At 43.8% G+C, this 26,699-nt stretch overlaps 2 protein-coding genes across 2 annotated transcripts; one reads left to right on the forward strand and one right to left on the reverse strand.

Moving 5' to 3' along the window:
* Window positions 1–21,993: 21,993 nt before the first annotated feature.
* Window positions 21,994–24,683, reverse strand: LOC137611204 (transcription factor 7-like). The gene is made up of 7 exons (XM_068339275.1): window positions 24,664–24,683; window positions 23,519–23,831; window positions 23,341–23,408; window positions 23,164–23,259; window positions 22,920–23,073; window positions 22,726–22,833; window positions 21,994–22,170 (listed from the first exon to the last, which is right to left on the reverse strand). Exons 1-7 carry the CDS (start codon window positions 24,681–24,683, stop codon window positions 22,141–22,143), a joined length of 789 nt encoding a protein of 262 aa, XP_068195376.1. The 3' UTR covers window positions 21,994–22,140.
* Window positions 24,684–24,950: 267 nt separating this feature from the next.
* Window positions 24,951–26,656, forward strand: LOC137611205 (lymphoid enhancer-binding factor 1-like). Its single transcript, XM_068339276.1, has 6 exons — window positions 24,951–24,970; window positions 25,365–25,677; window positions 25,788–25,855; window positions 25,937–26,032; window positions 26,123–26,276; window positions 26,363–26,656. The coding sequence occupies exons 1-6, from the start codon at window positions 24,951–24,953 to the stop codon at window positions 26,522–26,524; spliced, it is 813 nt and encodes a 270-aa protein (XP_068195377.1). The 3' UTR covers window positions 26,525–26,656.
* Window positions 26,657–26,699: the final 43 nt, after the last annotated feature.

A 26,699-nucleotide genomic window follows, 5' to 3' on the forward strand; every position in this document is an offset into this window, starting at 1 on the left:
AAATTAAAGTTGTACCTCAAGGTACTACTGTACAGGCTAGTACTGAACTGATATGTACTGTATTTATGTGCGAGAACGGAAATGTTTCAAGTAAAGGTGTTTCTTGCATGAGTAGGATGCTGACGTGAAGACACTCAAGTGTCTGTGTCTTTCTCCACAGTCACACAGCAGGTGGAATGTCAGTCTTCACAGCAGAGTAAAGGCATGAGTGTCTGAAACCAAATAACAGCACAGCATTACTGAACACCTGACATAAAGGGTCATGTCACTTCATGTTTCAATGCAGTTAATAAATACCTGCAAATTCGATCTTTGAATTTGATGCGTGGAAGAACGAATACAAGAGAAATGACCACAACAGCGATGATCACAACAGCGATGATCACAACGGTGGTCTTGTTGGTCACTAGAAGAGAGTTGATCCACCAACAGGTATTTAACATCACCCCAAACATTAAATAGATCATCAAGTAATGTCATGATTACAAAAAACATAGCAATACAAATGTGACTTTGAATGGAAGTAGATAAAACAGAGAAACTTGTAGACCTAAATCACTCTGATGAAAATAAACTGACAGAAAAACAGGAAGGACAAGGCCTTTGTAGACATTATTTGCTTGTAGAAATGTCAGAAACAGTAAAGGGCCGTCTACTGAATCCACATTAAAACTGGTTTGAGGAAGTCTCTGATGTTACACCATCGAGTCCAAGGTTGCACCATTCCCACCAATGCAGAAAATCATAACTTTAATCTGATTCTTGAATAGAGAATGGATCCGATTACTGATATTTATTGTAATACAGTTCACACCTACAGTACCTTCTGTAGGTTCTGGGGATTTGGTAGGTTCTGTAACTTCTGCCTGGACTGTTTGAGTCTCGGGTTTCCAGCTGCAGCTGACTGCAAAAAGAAAGCTATTCTTACATTAGAAGTCAAAATTATAATTCACCAAATGTCAGATGAAATCTGACATTTGCTTAATGGAACCGGTGAGTCAGCAACAGTGAGTTTCTGAAAGGGGGCTACCACAACACAAACTCACCGTAGTGACATACAAGTTCCCTAAGACAGATGATGTGTTCATAACAGCAGTCATAAAGCTTTATGAATGGATTATAATTCAGTTTAAATATATTACCAAGTGTTACAACAGAAGTTATAACATACATTTCCTATATCTGGGAGTAAATTTTACTCACTGTTACAATAAACAGAGATGGCCCCCCCCTAAAGACAGGAAACAAAAGAAGAAACAGTGAGATCATTACCATCTGGAGGAGAGTGTCAGGGTTAGAAAGACAACACTTACAGCATTTAATATCCCTTTCAATCTCCTACACATATATTATTACCTGAACAATTCAGCATAAGTGTTTCAGAAAATATTGGTTGTTGTTATTATTCTATTTTTGATTCTTATTGTTTCTGTACAGCAGATTAATTAAAGAATTGTGAAGTACGCAGTACTATTTTCGTGTTAAAGGTGACGTACCTCTGAGATGCAGTTCCGTTCATAGATGATGCTGTCCAAGCATTCTGAGGTGACGAGTCTGTTGATTGTGTTGATCTTCACCAGTTTGAAATGTTGATCCGTGTCATGTGCGAGCACATGGCGCTTCAGTCAGAACAAAGAATACAAAATTAGGCCGCCGCGAAAAGGAATCCAAACACTCAGTCATTCATCAATAGCATGATATATACCACGATGACCGCATTCCATTTAGATTTGCCTGTATCAGTTATCAGTTGTAATGTTTTTGTTGCCGTCTGATGTTTGAAATCCAAAGACATGTATCATATCAGAAACAAGAGAAAACACTGAGTATTGTGTCTTTTCTAGCTTACACTTGCGTTGGACCAGGTGTACTCGCAGTGAGAGCCTGGGCCATCAGGCGCCTGTGGGATGATGATGTACGCTGTTTGGTCCCCGTCAGAAGTCACATTGCATCTAATGAGACCTGAGCTATACGGAACTAGAAAGGTACCTGCAGACAAAAAGACAAACACATCAACAATCTTTGTATCTTTGAGTCTATGCTGGACAAACAAGAGGTAGAGATGGTGTTGGAAAAACTGAAACTCAGTCAGTCAGTCTTTTTTTTCTTCCTCGTGTTGTTGGGAAGAAAAAATCCATTGATGGAATAACCTGGTCATTTAACATACTCAGGTAGTCAGCTGACCTCATTCTTTGAACACATACTGTTGCTGAACCTAGACCTGACCTGACCGGGCATATTCCAAGATGGCAATGCTAGGATTCATTGGGCTGAAATTGTTAAAGAGTGGTTCGGGGAGCATGAGACATCATTTTCCCACGTGGATTGGCCACCAGACCTGAATCCCATTGAGAATCTTCAGGATGTGCTGGAGAAGGCTTTGCCCAACGGTCACATCCCACCATCATCAATGCAAGATCTTAATGGAAAAATAATGCAGCACTGGATGGACATAAATCTTGTGGTATTGCAGTAGCTTATCGAAACAACGTCACAGGAAATTTGTGTCATAATCAAATGCTGAAGGTGGTCCAACAACATACCTGTCCGTCAGTCAGTCAGTCAGTCAGTCAGTCAGTCAGTCAGTCAGTCAGTCAGTCAGTCAGTCAGTCAGTCAGTCAGTCAGTCAGTCAGTCAGTCAGCCAGCCAGCCAAGAGCTGACATCATCTGTGACTACAGTTCATGGGAGATACTTGCTCCTCCTTAGATGTAAGATCTTACACCGAGTTCGGGCTCAAAAAGTCAACAATTACTTCCGGGTCGGGCTTTAATACCCTCGGGTCGGGTCGGGCTGGATTTTTTTGGACTCGGGCTTAAGATCTTAAGATCAAAGCCCGACCCGGTCCGAATTTTTTTCATGAATATATATTTATATATTATGTATCTCAAACGATCTATGGGTATTAAATACAGGAATACCCTTTAAAAAAATAATTTAGCTAAAACAGAGAAGGCACTGTTTGAGAAACATCCATCTACAACACCTGCTCAGTTCCCTCCGTGAGTCAGCTGTATTTTCTCCTGTCACTGGAAAGGCCCGACGGCCGGGTCGGTCTCAAAATGTCGATGATTACCCTCGGGTCGGGTCGGGCTTTAATACCCTCGGGTCGGGTCGAGCTTTAATACCCTCGGGTCGGGTCGAGCTTTAATACCCTCGGGTCGGGTCGGGCTTTAATACCCTCGGGTCGGGTCGGGTCGGGCTTTAATACCCTCGGGTCGGGTCGGGCTGGATCTATTAGGCCCGATCTTACCTCTAACGACGGCACGTTAGAATACGTGAGTAATGTGGAACTCCAGAGCTGACGTACAACTTTTAAGCCACCTTTTTTATTATTCCTGAAAAATAAGACTTTTATCTGATTTTTTCCCCCCCGGCAGAATAATAAAATAATAACATATAATTAAATAGTAAAAACAGAGTAATCCGTGTCACATAAACCGACGCAAAAAGTGTTTCAATGACTTGTGTGAATGAATGATTATTAATGGTTTCTACTCACAGAAAGCGGTGAACCAGAGCATGACGCGCATCCTTCTTCCCTCCCGGCGGTCTGTCCGTGTCGTGTTATAGAAAAGGTTCTGTTGTCTCTAAAGTCTCACGACTGAAGCCTCGTAATTCAAAGGTGACGAATCAAACCCAAAAAAGTAAGCAGAACTACTTTTTCACAAAAAATCTAGAAGTTAGTCGTAGCGCTGTCGCTCACAGCAAGACGATCCGACCAGGAGCGGAGTTTGTGTGTGTGTGTGAGTGTGAGAGTGAGTGTGTGTGAGTGTGTGTGTGTGAGTGCCGCACAGAGGTTTATTCACACGTACGGATCCCGACTCTTACACCTACTCAGGTGATCGAGGCTCCACCCCTTTTAAAGTGTAGTTGCGTTGACCGGGTACTTATGTATTCTGTTTAGTGCAACACACAACCAAAGCCCCTGCAGGAGACAGGAAAAAAGTCTAAACTGTAAAACCTATGAAAGCAGACACATAAGGTGAACACAGGTACCGGATTTATTATGTAAATGAGTTTAACGCTTCAGGACTACTCTGCCTTAGAGATATTTACACCAAATTGCTTACTGGTGACAGATATTTATGTAGGTTCTCATTCATCCAGTTATCCAAAGTTGTTTAAAGTCCAGTGGATTGATTTAAACAAATTTGGATAAACTGAAACTGACAGTCTCTAACATGAAACGTGTTTCTAAAATATTCAGAAACACTGCTCAAACACAGTAATAGCTGAGTCACACTTATGTACTATGTACGAAAATGTATGAGTGTAACGTGTGTAAGAAATACTTTATTTATTTTTGTGAAATTCCTGCTAAACTATGCATATAGTTCACCCTGCTTTGAGAGGTTCAATAGCGCCCTCTACTGGAGTCTATATAAAACCGATCGGAAGCAGATGTCTGGTGTCAGTTCTGCCCAGCACCCTGCTCCGGTAAGATGGTCGGATGCTGTGCTCCGCAAAATATGCAAATTACATGAAAGCTAACGTGAGATTTGTTATACGATTAACAGAGAAGTAACAGCACTTGCCATGGTATCTCTGTGCATTTACGTTTTGTATCGATTTGTTGTTGCTCACATTAGCATGCTATATTTTGTATTGAAGTCAATATTATTTCCCCCCATATAGACGCCATACCAGTGGAGGTGCTTACCACATTGTATGTGTCTGTTGTTGACCACTCATTGCAGGTAAATGTTGTTGCACTATGCGTGAAGTTTAATATTCAAGACGTACATGTGTTGCGTTGCCCGCCTTTTTAGGCGGAGCCTGTGTTATTTGTTAGCTACCTCTAAAAAGCGCCCATTATGCTATTTCTTTATTTATTTTATATTGAGTCTTGGATTGTACGTTTATATTTTCTATTTCATATTTCTAATTCATAAAATATATTTAAAAAAAGGATGATGTTGGTTAAAATAAGTTAAAACATGTTGTATGCAATTACTTGTAAAAAAAAACATTCACCACTATACGATCACTTGTTAAAATTCATTATATTAAGACATTTTATATGCAGTTAAGGTAATTGTAAAGATATTAATGTCATATACTGGCGTCAGTTCTGCCCAGCACCCTGCTCCGACGCCATACCAGTGGAGGTGCTTACCACATTGTATGTGTCTGTTGTTGACCACTCATTGCAGGCTACCCTAAGTAAAACCACATCATCTAACCAGCCTGTGTGTGTGTGGATTCTTGGCGGGACGGGTACACAGCAGTCACATTGGTGCCGTGACCCGGATCTTCTATCAAGCTCATCGAACCGGTGACCGTCCTGCCTGCCACATCGCTTCATGAAGCCATCAGCTCACAGTATTTTGTGTTCACAGTTACTAGAGTAGCGGGTCTTGCAGTGAGAGTGTTTACCGTACACTGTACAGTATGTCACAGTGACACTGGAACTTTATGTGTCACACCAGTTATAGTGTGTTACACAGATTGCTGTTTTTATTTTATTTTGATTTATTTGCCATTTTCTGATTGATGATTTCACATATTGGGGTGGACTGTACTGTTTTGAAACATGTCTATTCAGAATAATATGTTTATTCCACGGTTTAGCACACCCCTTCATATTGGTAGGGGCAGGGGTATGCCAACACCCATCCCTTTTTCTATTGACAGTCCTGCCCCAGATGTTGGAATGCCCCCACTAGAGGCAATCTCTAGTGCCAGCACTCCTAATGCAGCTGACCAACACACCAGCCCACCTGTGCCTCAGATTGCATCTACACCACATCCTACAAGTGACAGTTCTGCGTGTGTAACTGATCAGATGAGAACTGTTATTCAGGAGATAGGTCATCAATTGGCAGACAGCATCATGTCACGTATTCAACTACAAAACACAGTAGCTCCTAGTTCTGCCACACTAAATGTAGAGAGCACACCGAGTCAGCCTACACATGTGTCTGATGTATCCCAGGTTCAGGTTGTGACACAGAGAAAGGTTAAGGAACCACCATCATTTGTGGGGGATGGCTCAGACGCTATCAAAGTGCACGAATGGGAAGATCTGATGAGAACATTCATTAAGAGGAGTACTGTGAGGGTTGAAGATCAGGCTGAGGAAATCCTTATGCATTTGAGGGGAAAAGCTAAGGATGTAGTCAAGTTTGGCATTAGGAACAGCAACATTGACTTGCATGCTCACCCTGATATGATTTATGCTCTACTCAGGAAGCATTTTAGTTGTACTAGGTACTCTGCTGTCCCTTTAGCCGACTTTTACTCGACTTTACCTAATGGCCACGAAGATCCCTATGACTACTGGTTGAGACTAAACAGAGCAGCTGACCTCGCCGCTGACTGTCTGAGAGAGCAGGGCAAAACACTGGACAACCCTGAAATGGAGGTGACTCGCATGTTTATTAGGAACTGTCCCTGCAAAGACCTAGCCCTCACTTTCAGGTCTAAGACAATCGACAGATGGACAGCATGTGAAGTACTAGAGGTGCTGAACGAGTACCATGCCGAGATTAGCTGCAAAGCAACTTCCCCAGTACAGCCTGTGGAGTGGATGGACGTTGCAGTTCACAAAGCTGAGGTGAGCCATGGTCCAGCCCCTACGCACAGCTGTCAAGAGCTTCTTCAGACACAGAGCCAACAGTATGTTCCCCTAGCGGAAGTGATGAATATGTTGGAGAAGGTTCTGCTGCGTGGAGCCTCTGATCAGTCACAAGCGAGGAGGCGTGCTCCACTCAGGCGACCTGAGGACGGACTTGATGGTTTCACTGACAAGCCATGCATTATTTGCAAAGATGATGAACACAGTGCTTTCTCCCATTGTCGGGTTAAGAGACTCTGCTTTAAGTGCCATGCTCCTGGCCATTCACGCCGTAACTGTCCGACAAAGAAGGCTACCCCCCAGCCTCAGGGAAACTGACTGGTCTGCACACAGGGGAGGACAGTGCAGATCGAACAATTAAGCCTCCCACCAATATTGAGACACCTGACATGCAAGATAATGAATCCCTCTATGAGTTGTACAGCGGTACAATACCCTCATCCAAGAAACTGATATTTCAGGGATCCCAGAGAATAGCAGAGACCGACAGCCTGTTCTACACACCTGTGACTGTGGAGAATGGCCCCACCTTCAAAGCCTTACTAGACAGTGGATCGATGGCCTGCACAATGAGTGAGTCTGCTGTCGAGTCCTTGCTGCAGCAATGCCCTGACATAAAAAGAGACACAGCTGATGACTACGTCATTATAGGCTGCGGGGGACACCGCGTTTCCCCCAAAGACATGTATGAGCTTGATGTGAACGTTTATGGATGCAGAATGATCGTTCCAGTGATGGTTGTCCCAGGCCAGACAGAACAGATAATCCTTGGCAGTAATGCCATCAAGCATATTCTAACTCAACTGAAGAGCACTGACGGCTACTGGAGGATGGTCTCTTCACCCAACAATGGTCAAACCGATGACCACTGCCTATTCCTGTCACTGCTTTCCAACACAGAAAGATGGAGAGGAGAATGCATTCCAGATAAGGTGGGGACAGTGAAAGTCAAGAGTTGTGTGACACTGAAACCACAGAGTGAGCACCTTGTCTGGGGTAAGTTACCCGAGTCAGCTTTGATGTCAGCGGGCAGTACGGTGGTCGTTGAGCCAACCCAGTCAAGAGCCAGACCCAAACAAATCCTCGTTGGGAGAGTTGTTACTCCACTTTGGGGAGATCGATGGGTCCCAGTTAAAGTCATTAATCCCACTGAAAAAGTGGTGGTGTTGAGAAGGAACGCCAAAATCGCAGATGTGTCCCCCTGTATCGCAGTGGAAGAGCTCCCCAAAACAAAGGAAGTCAAGTGTAACACGCAGTCTGTGCAGAGTGAGGATGTGCATCTGAGGTCAGAAGAGGACATGGTGCGTGCACTGGAGACTCTGGGGCTGCAGGACATTGACCTGGGGTCATGTGAAGTGTCACTGCAGTGGAAGGACAAGCTGCTTCGCGTCATCGAACAGTATGAGTCGATCTTCTCTCGACACAAGATGGACTGTGGAGAGGCTAAAGGGTTTGTGCATCGCATCCATCTTGTCGACGACAAGCCGTTTCGTCTGCCCTACAGACGTATACCGCCAAGCCAGTATGAGAAACTGAGAACGACTCTGAATGAAATGGAAGAAAAAGGTATTATTCAGAAGTCGAGCAGCGACTATGCATCTGCACTCGTTCTCATATGGAAACGGAATGGAGACCTCAGAGTTTGCACCGACTTCAGATGGCTTAACGCTAGAACTGTGAAGGATGCCTACCCGCTGCCACATCAAGCTGATGCTCTAGCCGCACTCGGTGGAAATGCTCTGTTCTCCACAATGGACCTGACATCAGGCTTTTATAACATCCCCTTGCACCCTGATGACAAGAAGTATACAGCGTTCTCATCACCTTTTGGACTTCATGAATACAACCGTCTCCCTCAAGGCCTATGTAACAGTCCGGCTACGTTTATGAGGATGATGATGTCCATATTTGGTGACGAGAATTTCACAAGTCTGTTGTGCTACCTTGATGATCTGATGGTATTCGCGCCTACGGAGGACATTGCACTCCAACGCCTGCAGATGGTGTTCTCCCGACTCAAGAAACACAACCTTAAGCTTGCACCCAAGAAGTGTTTCTTCCTCAGAAGGACTGTAAAGTTTCTTGGGCACGTCATCAGTGAGGATGGTGTTCGGACGGACCCTGATAAAGTGAGAGCCATAAATGACCTCCAAGTCACCGACCTCATGGAGTCCGATGGGAAGACGCCTTGCCCTAGTAAAATCAGATCGTTTTTAGGCATGGTAATGTATTATCAAAGCTTCATGGAGGCATGTTCTGCGAAGGCTAAACCATTGTTCAGGCTCTCAGCTGAACCTGGTGCTCAGCACAAGAACAAAAGAGGTCGCAAACCTGTGAAGAAAGTTCCTGTGAAGCTGACGCCTGTTGACTGGTCCGACGCATGTCAAAACTCTTTCGAGACACTGAAACACGACCTGATGACAAGTGTCACTCTGGCTCACCCAGATTTCCATGCCCCGTTCATTCTGGCTGTCGATGCATCCTTTGATGGGATTGGAGCTGTCCTGTCGCAACTGCCACCCGATGGAAAAGTAGCCAGGCCAGTAGCCTTTGCAAGTAGAACGCTCTCTCGTTCCCAGCTGAACTACCCTGCACACCGACTTGAATTTCTTGCCTTGAAATGGGCAGTATGCGACAAATTCAGTCATTGGTTGAAGGGAAGACACTTCACCACATGGACTGACAATAACCCTTTGACATATATTCTGACCAAACCCAGACTTGATGCTTGTGAACAACGGTGGGTGGCGAAGCTCGCTGCATACGACTTCGACTTGAAGTACATTCCCGGCCCAAAGAACATCGTAGCTGACGCTTTGAGCCGCGAGCCGTTTGTCCAGTCGTGTGTGGGGCATCGCCTTGTCACCGAGCCGTATACCTCACTGTTGGATCAGGTCAGTGGTGTGAACGACAAAACTGTGCAAGAGGTGTTCAGAGTGTCCAACAACTGTCAGGCCGTTGCGGACGACGGTGGCAGAGCGTTGGACGAGTCAGTGCGAATGGCAGTTACACCGGACTTGAGAGGCTCAGTTGCATCGGAGGAAGTCGCTGCCATCCTGAATGCTCAGTCTACCGGCGGTGTGAGTCAAGTGATGGGAACAGATGCTGCCCTCAATCTTCTGCAGAAGGAAGACCAGTCCATTGCACTCCCACAGAGCCGGCTTGTCGGTCAACAAGAGCAAGACAGCATGATAAGCAGAGTCATGTACTATGTACAGAGACACAAGAGACCAACCAAACGTGAAAGAGCTGTAGAGTCACGCGCTGTGATCAGACTGTTGAAACATTGGAGTAAACTTACCATACAGAATGGCATGCTGTACAAGATAAGGAAAGATCCCCAGATGAACAAGAAGATCTTGCAGTTCATAGTGCCTGATTCACTGAAGCAGAAAGTCCTCCAGGGCCTCCATGACTCAGCAGGTCACCAAGGCCAGCACCGTACCTTGTCTCTGGTCAGGCAACGGTTCTTCTGGTGTGGCATGGAACGTGATGTTGTCAACTATGTCCGGTGCTGTCAGCGTTGCATAGTAGGGAAGACACCTGAGCCACACAGCCGCGCACCACTCAAGAACATTGTCACCTCTGAGCCTATGGAGTTAGTCTGTATTGACTTTTGGACCGCTGAGCAAGGAAACAAGTCTGTAGATGTTCTAGTCGTGACTGATCATTTCTCCAAGATGGCACACGCCTTCCCATGCAAGAACCAGACCGCCAAGTCACTTGCTCGTCGTCTCTGGAATGACTTCTTTCTCATTTATGGTTTTCCACGCCGTATCCATTCGGATCAGGGAGCCAATTTTGAGAGCAAGCTGATTAAGGAGCTTCTGGAGATGGCTGGGGTACAGAAATCCCATACGACTCCATATCACCCCATGGGAAATGGTGTTGCAGAGCGATTTAACAGGACACTGGGAGATATGATCAGGTCCCTTCCACCACTGTCCAAAGCGAGATGGCCACAAATGTTGCAACAGCTCACCTTCTGTTATAACTGCACAGAGCATGAGACGACAGGGTTTGCGCCGTTCTACCTTATGTTTGGGAGAATCCCTCGTCTCCCTGTCGACGTAATGTTTCAGCATGCTCTCGCCGATGATGCTGTTGTCAGTCACTCAGACTTTGTGTCCCATCTGAAGAAAGACCTGCATGAGGCTGCTCAGATTGTACAGAGGAACAGTCTCAAAGAACAGACTCTCCACGCCAAGTTGTACAACCGCAAGGTCAGGGGCTCACCCCTCGTCGTTGGAGACAGAGTGTTAATTGCCAACAGAGGTGTGCCAGGGAAACGCAAGGTTGCTGACAAGTGGGAGTCGACTCCGTATGAAGTCATCTCTGTCAGGCCTGAACTCAACGTCTACGGAGTCAAGGATTGCCTGACGGGCAAAGAGAGAGTCGTCCACAGGAATCTACTGCTCTCTGTTAGCTTCCTGCCCTGCGAGAGAGATGTGGACGATGAATCTGAACTCACAGAGTGCGACGCTGCTACATGTGGAAGCGATGACTGCCCTGATGTGCCTGACGTGCTGGAAGACAGTGATGTGCGTACAATCAACTGGCTGATGCAGACAGGTGAAGAGGAAATCCATTCGGAAGAGGAGGATGACTCACTTGACCGTAGGTCTGATGTTGCCCAGTCTGACTCTCTCACAGTCTCCACGTCCAATCGAGACAGTCATCAAGTCTCTGAAGAAGATGTTGACCATACTGTGGCTGACAGTGCGGAAGGCCCACCACAGTGCTCTGAAGACATGGCCCTCCTAGACTTCAACCTCCCTGTCACAGACCTGGTTTCTCCAGAGACTATCCACCCAGATGAGACTCCATTGAACACTGACCTTACGGACTTGGCCCCTTCTGACAATGTCCCTCCAGACTTTGACTCACCGAACAATGGCGCCCCTGAGACGGCTGGCCCTGACACTGACTACCCAATCGTTGACGTTCCTGGTCCTCTAGCTCAGGTTATTTGCACACGGCCTGGCCGTCATGGTCTCAGGGATCGTGGGTCCATCAAGCCTCCCGACCGCCTTATTTGTCAGATGAATGACCAAGCAGTTGATGTGGATTCTGTGTCCACAGTGTCAGTTAGCTCATTATTTCAGTTCTTTAGAGATGCGCTTTCCTTTTGAGAAACAAAGATATGACAGTATGTGACCAAAGAAGTGTCTAGGTAATACTTGAAGCTACAGGAACATTGTTTTGCAATTCAGAGGTGTAACAGGCATCTCTGAGTCTGTGTTTAGTTAGGAGTTTGATCACCTTCTTTCTTTACACACTCCTTCTTGGGAGAGTTTTTGGACTGACACGCACTCCAGTTTTGTTCCTTGTAATGCTGTTTGCTTTTTCTCAGGGTACGCATTTGTTGCCTATGTGTTTTTGTTTCGAGTTTGCACTCCCATATTTAGCAGAATTTCAGGGGGGTGAATGTAACGTGTGTAAGAAATACTTTATTTATTTTTGTGAAATTCCTGCTAAACTATGCATATAGTTCACCCTGCTTTGAGAGGTTCAATAGCGCCCTCTACTGGAGTCTATATAAAACCGATCGGAAGCAGATGTCTGGTGTCAGTTCTGCCCAGCACCCTGCTCCGGTAAGATGGTCGGATGCTGTGCTCCGCAAAATATGCAAATTACATGAAAGCTAACGTGAGATTTGTTATACGATTAACAGAGAAGTAACAGCACTTGCCATGGTATCTCTGTGCATTTACGTTTTGTATCGATTTGTTGTTGCTCACGTTAGCATGCTATATTTTGTATTGAAGTCAATATTATTTCCCCCCATATAGACGCCATACCAGTGGAGGTGCTTACCACATTGTATGTGTCTGTTGTTGACCACTCATTGCAGGTAAATGTTGTTGCACTATGCGTGAAGTTTAATATTCAAGACGTACATGTGTAGCGCTACCCGCCTTTTTAGGCGGAGCCTGTGTTATTTGTTAGCTACCTCTAAAAAGCGCCCATTATGCTATTTCTTTATTTATTTTATATTGAGTCTTGGATTGTACGTTTATATTTTCTATTTCATATTTCTAATTCATAAAATATATAAAAAAAGGATGATGTTGGTTAAAATAAGTTAAAACATGTTGTATGCAATTACTTGTAAAAAAAACACTCACCACTATACGATCACTTGTTAAAATTCATTATATTAAGACATTTTATATGCAGTTAAGGTAATTGTAAAGATATTAATGTCATATACTGGCGTCAGTTCTGCCCAGCACCCTGCTCCGACGCCATACCAGTGGAGGTGCTTACCACATTGTATGTGTCTGTTGTTGACCACTCATTGCAGGCTACCCTAAGTAAAACCACATCATCTAACCAGCCTGTGTGTGTGTGGATTCTTGGCGGGACGGGTACACAGCAGTCACATGAGTATATATTTTGGACACAGTGGAGGTCCATTTAAACGAATTCCTTTATAGATTCAATTATTTTACATCCAGTGCAGTAAATCGTGAGAATTGCTGCACTTTCTTGTCAGGACAGATGGATGCTGCCACTGTCTGGCCGGGGTCCCTCAAGTCTGGTCAGCTGACTGCTAGAAGGTCCGCAGATCCTGGTGATGTTGCAGGGAGGGATGAAGTCAGACTTTCTTCAGGGCCAAAGGAGAGACAGCACGAGAAGCAAAATCACAACTTCTGATTGTGTACAGAATAATAGAATTTATTAAACATTTCATAGTGAAATGGGTTTTAAGAATATCATCCAAACTTGAAAAGTCCCAGGAAAGTCTGCTGTTAGCTGAGTTCAGGATCTGCAGCTCGATGCTTGATAGTGTGGTAACAAATTAGAAATGATTTGTATCCAGCTCCCCGCACACAAAATAACGTTTTGTGTGCTGGGAGCACCTCGACAAAATGTTTCACCACTGACATTTTTGTGAGTTTTATCTTTAAAGAAAAACACAAAGGTGGAGAAGTTTCAGATTTAGTTTACTTGGTCAGTTAGACCTCCCTGTGTGGCACCTGATTGGATTTTATGATTTACCCCGACACTACATCTAATGCAAAATATGACAACAATACAAATAAAATCAACTTTCATTTTTATTGTTTGACGTGAAGAAAGCAATCTCAATGAAACAACGGTGACATGATTCCATGAAAGATGACAAAACATGAATTTTATTAAGCAGAAAAAGAAAATGTCTTTAAAACAAAGACATGTGTGGACATGTCCACCTCATAATATACATCCATAAATCCATTTTCTTAAAGACGAGACAAGCATAATCATCTTTTACGTGTGATGCTCAACCGTATCTCAGCTGGCTACAGGCAAGAGACAGGTTACACTCTGGATGCATCGCCAACACATCGCAGGACCACAACCTCATAAAATAATGCAATAAATACAACTGTATCTTCACAGCATCTCTTAGCCCCTTTAATGCAGTAATAATTGTCTATACATTGTAGTGCAGAAAATATAAATATAATTATTATTATTATTACATTATAGTGCAGAAAATATAAATAATCACATACTGTAAAACATGTATACCATCATGTCAGAATATTTATATATTCTATGTTTTATGTTTAAATATCACTGAGTATTATTTTAATTATATATTCTCTCTTTATAAATGTTTAATTAGTATTATAAGGGATAAAATATTATATCTAGAACTTCTTCTATTGCTGCATTATGAGTGCGTTACCTTAGCTTCCTCAACTAGGATTCAAGTTAACATAGATTCAAAGCTTTTGATTGGACGGTGGGGTTGTGATTTTGTTGGTCCTCAACATGTACTTGTAATCGGCCTCCACAGCCTCAAGTACTTTTCATCTGTGCATCAACACCGCCCAGCAGTCACCTGTACCTTTAAAACCTTTCATACTAAAATAAGACTGATAAAAAGTCACTATGGAATAAATAGATAAGGAAGACTTCTTCTGAACTGAGAGTTTGTTATAGAGTGTCGTTCATATTCAGTCATTTCTACTTCTGTAGGCAAAATGTGTTGGATTTACACAAGAAAAAAGAAACAGTAATTAAAGTTTACAATGCAGTTCACCGTGGTAAATAGTAAGTTAACATCTATCACACAGACCTAAGTTAATGCCTGTGTTCAAATGTAACCTAAGTATTGCTTCCCAAAACCACATGACTGTACAGAAGCAACTTAAGATATAAACTGTGCGATATATACAAGTTGTTTGGGGTCCGAGCCAAAGCTCTGTCCATATTTTTTTGACATACGAGCAAAAACCTGAGATATGAGCTGTGCTTCCTGACACCACTGTTAGTTGGTGTATGGATACGACATCAGCTGAGGCCAGATCTCGTACTCATTTACACAGTGATGGCATGGCTCATGTGTTCTCGCGACGTCTGCATTTCTTTTCATACACCATCATTGTTTATGGAACCTATATATAATTAATTGTATTAAATAGACTCAGACAAACTATGCATGTCTGATAAAAAAACTTTTTTTCTATAATTTTGGGGCTTTGAGGCTTTTTTACAAGCTGGAACAAATTAAAATGATCTTAGTTATTTTAAATGGTGAAAACTTAACTTACGATTTATTTGATCTCAGTCAAATTAAAGTTGTACCTCAAGGTACTACTGTACAGGGTAGTACTGAACTGATATATACTGTATTTATGTGCGAGAGCGGAAATGTTTCAAGGAAAGGGGTTTTTGTTGCATGAGTAGGATGCTGACGTGAAGACACTCAAGTGTCTGTGTCTTTCTCCACAGTCACACAGCAGGTGGAATGTCAGTCTTCACAGCAGAGTAAAGGCATGAGTGTCTGAAACCAAATAACAGCACAGCATTACTGAACACCTGACATAAAGGGTCATGTCACTTCATGTTTCAATGCAGTTAATAAATACCTGCAAATTCGATCTTTGAATTTGATGCATGGAAGAACGAATACAAGAGAAATGACCACAGCAGCGATGATCACAACAGCGATGATCACAACGGTGGTCTTGTTGGTCACTAGAAGAGAGTTAATCCACCAACAGGTATTTAACATCACCCCAAACATTAAATAGATCATCAAGTAATGTCATGATTACAAAAAACATAGCAATACAAATGTGATTTTGAATGGAAGTAGATAAAACAGAGAAACTTGTAGACCTAAATCACTCTGATGAAAATAAACTGACAGAAAAACAGGAAGGACAAGGCCTTTGTAGACATTATTTGCTTGTAGAAATGTCAGAAACAGTAAAGGGCCGTCTACTGTATCCACATTAAAACTGGTTTGAGGAAGTCTCTGATGTTACACCATCGAGTCCAAGGTTGCATCATTCCCACCAATGCAGAAAATCATAACTTTAATCTGATTCTTGAATAAACAATGGATCCGGTTACTGACATTTATTGTAATACAGTTCACACCTACAGTACCTTCTGCAGGTTCTGGGGATTTGGTAGGTTCTGTAACTTCTGCCTGGACTGTTTGAGTCTTGGGTTTCCAGCTGCAGCTGACTGCAAAAAGAAAGCTATTCTTACATTAGAAGTCAAAATTATAATTCACCAAATGTCAGATGAAATCTGACATTTGCTTAATGGAACCGGTGAGTCAGCAACAGTGAGTTTCTGAAAGGGGGTTACCACAACACAAACTCACCGTAGTGACCTACAAGTTCCCTAAGACAGATGATGTGTTCATAACAGCAGTCGTAAAGCTTTATGAATGGATTATAATTCAGTTTAAATATATTACCAAGTGTTACAACAGAAGTTATAACATACATTTCCTACATCTGGGAGTAAATTTTACTCACTGTTACAATAAACAGAGATGGCCTCCCCCTAAAGACAGGAAACAAAAGAAGAAACAGTGAGATCACTACCATCTGGAGGAGAGTGTCAGGGTTAGAAAGACAACACTTACAGCATTTAATATCCCTTTCAATCTCCTACACATATATTATTACCTGAACAATTCAGCATAAGTGTTTCAGAAAATATTGGTTGTTGTTATTATTCTATTTTTGATTCTTATTGTTTCTGTACAGCAGATTAATTAAAGAATTGTGAAGTACGCAGTACTATTTTCGGGTTAAAGGTGACGTACCTCTGAGATGCAGTTCCGTTCATAGATGATGCTGTCCAAGCATTCTGAGGTGACGAGTCTGTTGATTGTGTTGATCTTCACCAGTTTGAAATGTTGATCCGTGTCATGTGCGAGCACATGGCGCTTCAGTCAGAACAAAGAATACAAAATTAGGCCGCCGCAAAAAGGAATCCAAACACTCAGTCATTCATCAATCAATCAGTTGTAATGTTTTTGTTGCCGTCTGATGTTTGAAATCCACAGACATGTATCATATCAGAAACAAGAGAAAACACTGAGTATTGTGTCTTTTCTAGCTTACACTTGCGTTGGACCAGGTGTACTCGCAGTGAGAGCCTGAGCCATCAGGCGCCTGTGGGATGATGATGTACGCTGTTTGGTACCCATCAAAAGTCACATTGCAACTAATGAGACGTGAGCTAGACGGAACTAGAAAGGTACCTGCAGACAAAAAGACAAACACATCAACAATCTTTGTATCTTTGAGTCTATGCTGGACAAACAAGAGATAGAGATGGTGTTGGAAAAACTGAAACTCAGTCTTTTTTTTCTTTCCCGTGCCATCAGGAAGAAAAAAATCTACAGGTATTGATGGAATAACCTGGTCATTTAACATACTCAGGTAGTCAGCTGACCTCATTCTTTGAACACATACTGTTGCTGAACCTAGACCTGACCTGACTGGGCATATTCCAAGATGGCAATGCTAGGATTCATTGGGCTGAAATTGTGAAACAGTGTTTCTGGGAGTATGAGACATCATTTGCACACATGGATTGGCCACCAGACCTGAACCCCATTAAGAATCTTTAGGATGTGCTGGATTTGCGCAGCGGTCAGATCTCACCATGATCAATGCAAGATCTTAATGAAAAAATAATGCAACACTGGATGGAATTAAATCTTGTGGTATTGCAGTAGCTTATTACTTCACAAAGTAACCGTGGATGAACCCAGTCTTTGGGTCTCAAAGACTAATTAAAATACTCTAATATATGCTAAAACACTGCTAAAAACACTGGCCCCCCCCCATTTAAAACACTGTCCCCATTTAAAAACACATATACAGTTAACCTTATTTTTGCTCGTTGCTCATTTCTGCCAGCATCCAAAAACTGTTTTGTGCCTGTGACTGTAAAAGGACAGCAGGGGGCGCTCCAGGCCGAGTGAGTAACATGCGCTTCACTGGAGTGAAACAGAAAGTAGAGTTCAGTTCGGATCGTTCCAGTCAAGACATCAGCCACGAACTACTGAACGTAAACTGAGGCTGAATGTGTTCCCACACACACACACACACACACACACACACACACACACACACACACACACACACACACACACACACACACACACACACACACACACACACACACACACACACACAAACACACACACACACATATTACATTACATTACATATTACATTACATGTGTAACACACACACACGGATGATGTCAATAGCATGCGTGGACGGTATCACGTGACTACGGTGAACGGGAGACACTTCCTCCTCCTACACACACACACACACACACACACACACGGTACCATGGTAACGTACAGACACGTGAGTAATGTGAAGCTGCAGGGCTTTAAGCCATACCTTTTTTATTATTCACAAGATTCACATAAGATTTTTATATGAATTTGGTTTTTTTTCCGGCAGAACAATAAAATAATAACGAGGTAAAATAATAAAAAAGTAAAAACAGAGTAATCCGTGTCACATAAACCGACGCAAAAAGGGTTTCAATGACTTGTGTGAATGAATGATTATTAATGAATAATTCATATAATTTCATTTCACAAATTTCCCCACTGTGGGACAATAAAGGTCTTTTATTATTATTATTATTATTATTATTATTATTATTATTATTATTATTAATGGTTTCTACTCACAGAAAGCGGTGAACCAGAGCATGACGCGCATCCTTCTTCCCTCCCGGCGGTCTGTCCGTGTCGTGTTATAGAAAAGGTTCTGTTGTCTCTAAAGTCTCACGACTGAAGCCTCGTAATTCAAAGGTGACGAATCAAACCCAAAAAAGTAAGCAGAACTACTTTTTCACAAAAAATCTAGAAGTTAGTCGTAGCGCTGTCGCTCACAGCAAGACGATCCGAACAGGAGCGGAGTTTGTGTGTGTGTGTGAGTGAGTGTGTGTGTGTGAGTGAGTGTGTGAGATTTTGTCACACGTACCGATCCCACCTACTCAGGTGATCGAGGCTCCACCCCTTTTAAAGTGTATTTGCGTTGACCGGGTACTTATGTATTCTGTTTAGTGCAACACACAACCAAAGCCCCTGCAGGAGACAGGAAAAAGTCTAAACTGTAAAACCTATGAAAGCAGACACATAAGGTGAACACAGGTACCGGATTTATTATGTAAATGAGTTTAACGCTTCAGGACTACTCTGCCTTAGAGATATTTACACCAAATTGATTACTGGTGACAGATATTTATGTAGGTTCTCATTCATCCAGTTATCCAAAGTTGTTTAAAGTCCAGTGGCTCGATTTGGATAACAAATTTGGATAAACTGAAACTGACAGTCTCTTACATGAAACGTGTTTCTAAAATATTCAGAAACACTGCTCAAACACAGTAATAGCTGAGTTACAGGTATGTACTATGTATGAAAATGTATGAGTATATCTTTTTGACACAGTGGAGGTCCATTTAAACAAATTCCTGTATAGATTCAATCATTTTATTCATCCAAAGCTTGAAAAGTCCCAGGAAAGTCTGCTTCTAGCCGAGCTCAGGATCCGCAGCTCGATGCTTGATAGAGTGTTTACAAATGAGAAATAATTTGTATCCAGCTCCCAGCACACATCAGTCAAACATCACTAGTCTGGATCAGCAAGACAGTAACTCGTGGTGATAGAGACACTTGTAAAATTATGTTAAAACGTGCTCCAAATGGGACCTCGCTGATGTCCCAATGTGTGAGTAACTACCTACGCACAGGTACTGCAGTTACTCTTTCTTACAGTGACACTTTCTCGAGGCTAAAGTCCACCAGACACTACAGGATGCCTCAGGTAACAAAAAAAAACCAGATACACAAGACAATTTACTCTATTTGAAACTGCATTTGAAACTTGTGATTTTATGACAATTAAACTTTTATTTATTGAGTCTGTTCTGTTAGTGATGTTTACCCCCTGGCACATTTGTCCAGTGCATAAACAATGTAAAACTATTTTCATCTTGAATTTCAAAATTAGAGTAGAATAGAATAGAATAGAATAGAATAGAATAGAATAGAATAGAATAGAATAGAATAGAATAGAATAGTAAAAAGCGCACTTGTTTCATTCTCTTTTTGGTCAGAAAGTGTCTGATATTAAATTGCAATGAAACATTCACTTGGGTAGTCACATAGTGAGCTGAGTGGTGAGCATCGGGACCACATCCAGAGATCACCTCTGATGCAGCCTGATGAACTGACATGTTAACAAGAACATGAATAATGGGGTAATTATTCACACAAAAAATTAGGAAGTGTGTGACAGAATCACATACTGCCACACCCACTTGGGGTAGTGGGTGTGGCTTGTATTGTGTGGGTGTGTTTATGCATGAGACTGACTGACTGTTGCCTGATGGACACCACCTGTGCTTGGCTGTGATTCTGTTTTGCTTGGTACAGAGAGAGTGTGACGTTTGGTGCCGATACTTCTGTTGACCGCAAAGAGAAAACAATTATCATCTAAGTCTCGTCCAGTCATCTCCAATTTCACTGTTATTTCACTAAATGCAAATTATATGTACACAACTGCAATGGTGCCTAGTGTTTTCTCCTTGGACTCGGCGTGTTAGACAGAGCCCGCTCTTTCTCCTCTCAGTGACTACATTTGTTTTTTGATAGTCACAACAAAGTCAACAGAACCGGCTACTGGACCAGCTACAGGACCTTTGGATTCTCTATTGCAGCGGTTCCCAAACTTTTCAGTCCACGCACCCGCCCAATGCACCCCCAATGCCCAAAACATGAAAAAAAAGAAAGGCGTAGTCTTTATAGCCATATAGGTATCAAATTTGATAATATAGGCTCCTGTTAACACAGAATAGATTGATCAATGATGGGCCTAATGATCTCTCACTTTAGAAACGGTGGGGAGAATAATAGTAACAATATAAAAATGACAATAATAATATTTTAAGTCAAAATGGTCGCCGAGTGAGCCGACTACAGATGAGTGATGACCAGCAGTTATTACTATGCAGGGCTCGAAAGTAACCTTTTTTCTTGGTAGCACTGGTGCTCCCAGATGTAGAAGTTGGTAGCACCAGCGAAGACTTCAGGAGCACCGACCCAAAAGCAAGGCAGTGACGGAGCCTGGTTCCTGGCAGGACCGCAGAAGCGCGGTCTCACAAAAAAAGGCGCACCAGATTTTTTTCCCCGAGTCGCACCGGTGCTCCCAAATATATCTAGTAGTCGCACTGATAAAAATTTGGGCGCATATGTGACTAAAATGGGCACAATTTCGAGCCCTGCTGTGTAACAAATAGGCCTCTTTAACAAACTATAACAGTTATTACATGGTAACAAACACTACCCCCTTCTCCAGATGGAGTGTCCGGGTGACTTTTCTGTGTTCTGTGCTCCTCAGTTTCAGTTTCCCCTGTCTCGTCATCATCACTCTTTGTCCTGCTGGATTTCTTCAGCCTGGTAGACTGCACAGCTCTCAGTTGTGGCCAAAGTATCCTGTCCTCTTTAATTCTCCCAGATTTAATCCCGGACAGACTGCCCGTTTTCAACCAGTTATGCATTTCAACATATTATTGTTGTTGCTATCACAACAAGCTAGCACGTAGCTAGGAGAAAGCCAAGTGCATTTTGGGTTGTTCTTTTTTTAATTTAAAATTTTCCCAAAACGTTTTTTAATTGAAAATTACAAATGATTTACGTGAATGAATTTGAATATTTAAACTGTTAATCCTCCATTAAAAAAGTGTTTAAATTATTTATGTATTTCAAGGTGCTCAGCTGCCATGACATTCGCGCACCACTTTTTGGGAATCCCTGATCTAAGTCTAGTCCAGTCATCTTCAATTTCACTGTTATTTCACTCAATGCAAATTAAACGTACACAACTGCAATGGTGCCTCGTGTTTTCTCCTTGGACTCGGCGTGTCAGACAGAGCCCGCTCTTTCTCCTCTCAGTGACTACATTTGGGCTTTGATAGTCACAACAGGCATCACTACCCTTCTGTCTGTCTGTCAGTACGTGTTATAGTGTAACAGGTTTGTTTCACTCATCAGGTTTTGTTAGGTTCGTATCTGTGTTTACACTTTTTGCAATTAAAAAGAACAGTTTATTGAAAGAAGCTCAACTTTATTACATGACAGATTAAATATCACAGATCAAATTGCTGCATGGGGCAATGAAAAAAAAAAGACAGGAACAGTATAGCAGGATGAAACATGAGTCGACGTTTCTGGACTGATATGATGACTTCTGGTCCAGAACGGCGTTGGGTCTCGGACTAACGTCTCACTCTTTTCCTGTTCTTGCCCTGCAGAGAAGCAAACATGAAGTTTATCAGATCTCAGCTCAGACATGTGTGTGGTGATGTTGTAGAGCACATGTGTCAAACCCAAGGCCCCGGGGGCCAAATGTGGCCCGACACATCATTTTATGTGGCCAGCGAGAGCATAAAAGGTCGGAATGTCTAATAATAAATAGGTCAAAAATGTGCTTGGAGCAAAACTACATTTCCCATAATGCAGTGAGTAAGCCCATTTTAACACTGACAAAAACGTTTTGAACAAAGTTAATGTCCCAAATTTTGCTTGATGTTATTTTTCTTTATTCACTTGGACAGTTTGATCCTTGATTGATGGACTTGTGTGGGTTTAATAACCTGACAAAATAAAAAGATTTATGTTCTAACAGAAAAACAAGCAAACATATTTTTTCCTTGCAGCTGTAGCTTGAATACGAAATAAATTCAGAGTTATTTAACATTAAGGAGTAGTGACATTTATTTTGCATTACATTGAGTTACATTTATTAGTTACGTCTGTTGTAGAGAATGGAGAGGGGTGAGGGGTGGGGGGGCTCTACTCACATAGTTCTGTTTTGCAGACCATCCTGGGTGCTGCTCCATGTGGAGGTTGTTCAGTTTCTCAGCTTGTGCGTAATACTTGTTCTGCTGACTCATGGACATTGACCTCCACTGTGGACAGAAGACCACACACATTAGTGGAAACATGAACACACACTGGCAGGACGTCACACACACACCACAACTAAAAGCTGTACCTGCTGCCCCAGAGCTGCATTCACGGCGCCGCTCCCCTGGAGTCGGATGCTGACGTCCACTTCCTGCCGTTTGTCCCTCAGGAACAGCATGAAGGCGTTTGGGGGCTTCTTCACGTAAGACTGGCGTCCAGCCGCATGCCTGTTGCTACGAGTCCTGTGACACAGTTAGCTCACGTTAGCACACGTAGAGGAGCAGGACGACACACAACACGTGTCAGGAGGAAACTGTCCGCAGCAAACCCACCGTTTAGACCCTCTTTTTGAGGTTCTAGCTGGAGGAGAAGCAGCTTTAGTGGGGGGATCCACAGGTGGTGGGGGGGTGTAGACGGGTTCTTCATCCCTTCATAAAGATGAGACACATCTTAGACCACAGAAACACAAAGAGAGCGTCAGCGGCTGCTGTCATTCTGGTGTCACTCACTGCAATCCAGGAGACGGCGTGGGCTGCTCCCTCCATTCAGGGGTCCTCACCACTGGGGGGTCCTGAACCTGGAGGCACCAGCAGAACAGGTGATGAGATGAGCTGCAAAGGTGGCACCTGGATCACCCACCCCACTCCCACACCCACGCAAGGAAATGAACTGAGGAGCTGGGCTCACCGTTTGTGGAGGAGAATCCAGAGGGTTGGTGAACATCAGTGGCACCAGGATGTCCTCTTCCCCCCACTCATCCTGCAGGTGCTGGTCAGGGGAAGCAGGGGGGCAAACTGCTGACAGGGGGGTCATGTGGTTCTCTGCAAACTCCTGCTCCATCAGGTCCACTGGTGGAGCAGGAGGAGGTGTGGGCAGGGGCTCATCCATCAGGTCAAAGAGCACCTTTAAGGCCTCCGTCACAGGAACCTCCTCCCCCCACTGGTTCTGTGGCGTCGGACTCTCTGACTCATGTTTTATGGGATTGTATAGCACTGGACTCCTGCAACACACACCACGTATGAACGTTAGCTCATTCATGAGCCTGAATTAAATCACGTTACAAAGACACGACCGATGAAGAGTTGTGATGAAGAAACGTTTCTGTTGCTCCAAAACAAATCAGGAGTTCAAACCAGAATAAAAGTAAAAAGAAAACATTTTCTGTCTGGAGTTCAAGTGCAGTGTGTGCTGGTACTGCAGTACTGACGTGGGTACTGACAGCAGTGTGTGCTGGTACTGCAGTACTGACGTGGGTACTGACGGGTGTCTGGACGGTGATCACTCACCACGCGTTCACTGATTCCATTCTGGTGTCTCTGCTGGGATGATGTGAACCTACTGGTGAACTCAACACGACTGAAGCCTGCAGGTCCCACACGGCTTTATAGAGACTCTGCTTTGAAGTTCTTTATGACGTCACAGAGTCCTGATGAACGGATCTAACGGGTTGGAACCGCTGAAGTCCACGTGGTGTCCACAGGTGTTCACATACCTGCTGTCTGCTGGTTCTAAACGGAATGTTCCTCCAGACGTGAGGGGGTGTTGATCACCCAATCGGGATGTGATTTTTATTTACTTATTTTACTTATTTTATTTTATTTTGTGATTTTCAGAGCTCATTTCTAGCAGCAGATGTTCTTCCTTCAACAAACAAACGGACGGAACCGAGGAGAACCGGCGGGACGCGCATCCGGAGCCGGAACCTCCAGGACAACCGGCTGACAAGCATTTAAAATAAATTTGGGGTCCATTTAGATCAGGTCATTCGGGTTTTTAATTCTCATGAGTTAAAATGTGTGTTTCATCACGGGGGGGGGGGGGGTCCGTCTCACGGGTCGGCTACGGGCCGCATCCCGATTCGGTGATCAGACCCGAATCGGGATCATCCTCCAATGATTGGAGGAACATTCCGTTTAGAACCAGCAGACAGCAGGTATGTGAACACCTGTGGACACCACGTGGACTTCAGCGGTTCCAATCCGTTAGATCCGTTCATCAGGACTCTGTGACGTCATAAAGAACTTCAAAGCAGAGTCTCTATAAAGCCGTGTGGGACCTGCAGGCTTCAGTCGTGTTGAGTTCACCAGTAGGTTCACATCATCCCAGCAGAGACACCAGAATGGAATCAGTGAACGCGTGGTGAGTGATCACCGTCCAGACACCCGTCAGTACCCACGTCAGTACTGCAGTACCAGCACACACTGCAGTACCGGTACTCACCACAGCAGCAGTCCCTCCACACATTCAGTCAGAGACCAGCTGGACCGACAGACGATCAGCTGCTGCTCACAACTCAGAAACATGTGGAACAAAGACTTTCTCTCTCTCTGCTCACTTCAGATCTTTTCTGCATCAGATTGAACTCCAGACAGAAAATGTTTTCTTTTTACTTTTATTCTGGTTTGAACTCCTGATTTGTTTTGGAGCAACAGAAACGTTTCTTCATCACAACTCTTCATCGGTCGTGTCTTTGTAACGTGATTTAATTCAGGCTCATGAATGAGCTAACGTTCATACGTGGTGTGTGTTGCAGGAGTCCAGTGCTATACAATCCCATAAAACATGAGTCAGAGAGTCCGACGCCACAGAACCAGTGGGGGGAGGAGGTTCCTGTGACGGAGGCCTTAAAGGTGCTCTTTGACCTGATGGATGAGCCCCTGCCCACACCTCCTCCTGCTCCACCAGTGGACCTGATGGAGCAGGAGTTTGCAGAGCACCACATGACCCCCCTGTCAGCAGTTTGCCCCCCTGCTTCCCCTGACCAGCACCTGCAGGATGAGTGGGGGGAAGAGGACATCCTGGTTCCACTGATGTTCACCAACCCTCTGGATTCTCCTCCACAAACGGTGAGCCCAGCTCCTCAGTTCATTTCCTTGCGTGGGTGTGGGAGTGGGGTGGGTGATCCAGGTGCCACCTTTGCAGCTCGTCTCATCACCTGTTCTGCTGGTGCCTCCAGGTTCAGGACCCCCCAGTGGTGAGGACCCCTGAATGGAGGGAGCAGCCCACGCCGTCTCCTGGATTGCAGTGAGTGACACCAGAATGACAGCAGCCGCTGACGCTCTCTTTGTGTTTCTGTGGTCTAAGATGTGTCTCATCTTTATGAAGGGATGAAGAACCCGTCTACACCCCCCCACCACCTGTGGATCCCCCCACTAAAGCTGCTTCTCCTCCAGCTAGAACCTCAAAAAGAGGGTCTAAACGGTGGGTTTGCTGCGGACAGTTTCCTCCTGACACGTGTTGTGTGTCGTCCTGCTCCTCTACGTGTGCTAACGTGAGCTAACTGTGTCACAGGACTCGTAGCAACAGGCATGCGGCCGGACGCCAGTCTTACGTGAAGAAGCCCCCAAACGCCTTCATGCTGTTCCTGAGGGACAAACGGCAGGAAGTGGACGTCAGCATCCGACTCCAGGGGAGCGGCGCCGTGAATGCAGTTCTGGGGCAGCAGGTACAGCTTTTAGTTGTGGTGTGTGTGTGACGTCCTGCCAGTGTGTGTTCGTGTTTCCACTAATGTGTGTGGTCTTCTGTCCACAGTGGAGGTCAATGTCAGTGAGGGAGCAGAGCAGATATTACGCAGAGGCCGATAAAGAGAGAGAGCTCCATATGCAGCAGCACCCAGAATGGTCTGCAAAACAGAACTATGTGAGTAGAGCCCCCCCCCCTTTATTCTCCACAGCATCACCACAGTTTGTCTGAGCTGAGATCTGATGAACTTCATGTTTGCTTCTGTTCAGGGCAAGAAGATGAAGAGAGACAGACGTTTGTCTCCTTACAGCAAAGACTGAATACCACTCTGAACCAGTTTTCTCTCTTCTTTTCATTCTACATTGATTTTATTTTTTAATTTCTTTTTAATGTAATAAAGTTTTTG

This window comes from Antennarius striatus, chromosome 17 (assembly GCF_040054535.1).
Source record: "Antennarius striatus isolate MH-2024 chromosome 17, ASM4005453v1, whole genome shotgun sequence".
In the NCBI taxonomy this organism is placed as follows: Eukaryota; Metazoa; Chordata; class Actinopteri; order Lophiiformes; family Antennariidae; genus Antennarius; species Antennarius striatus.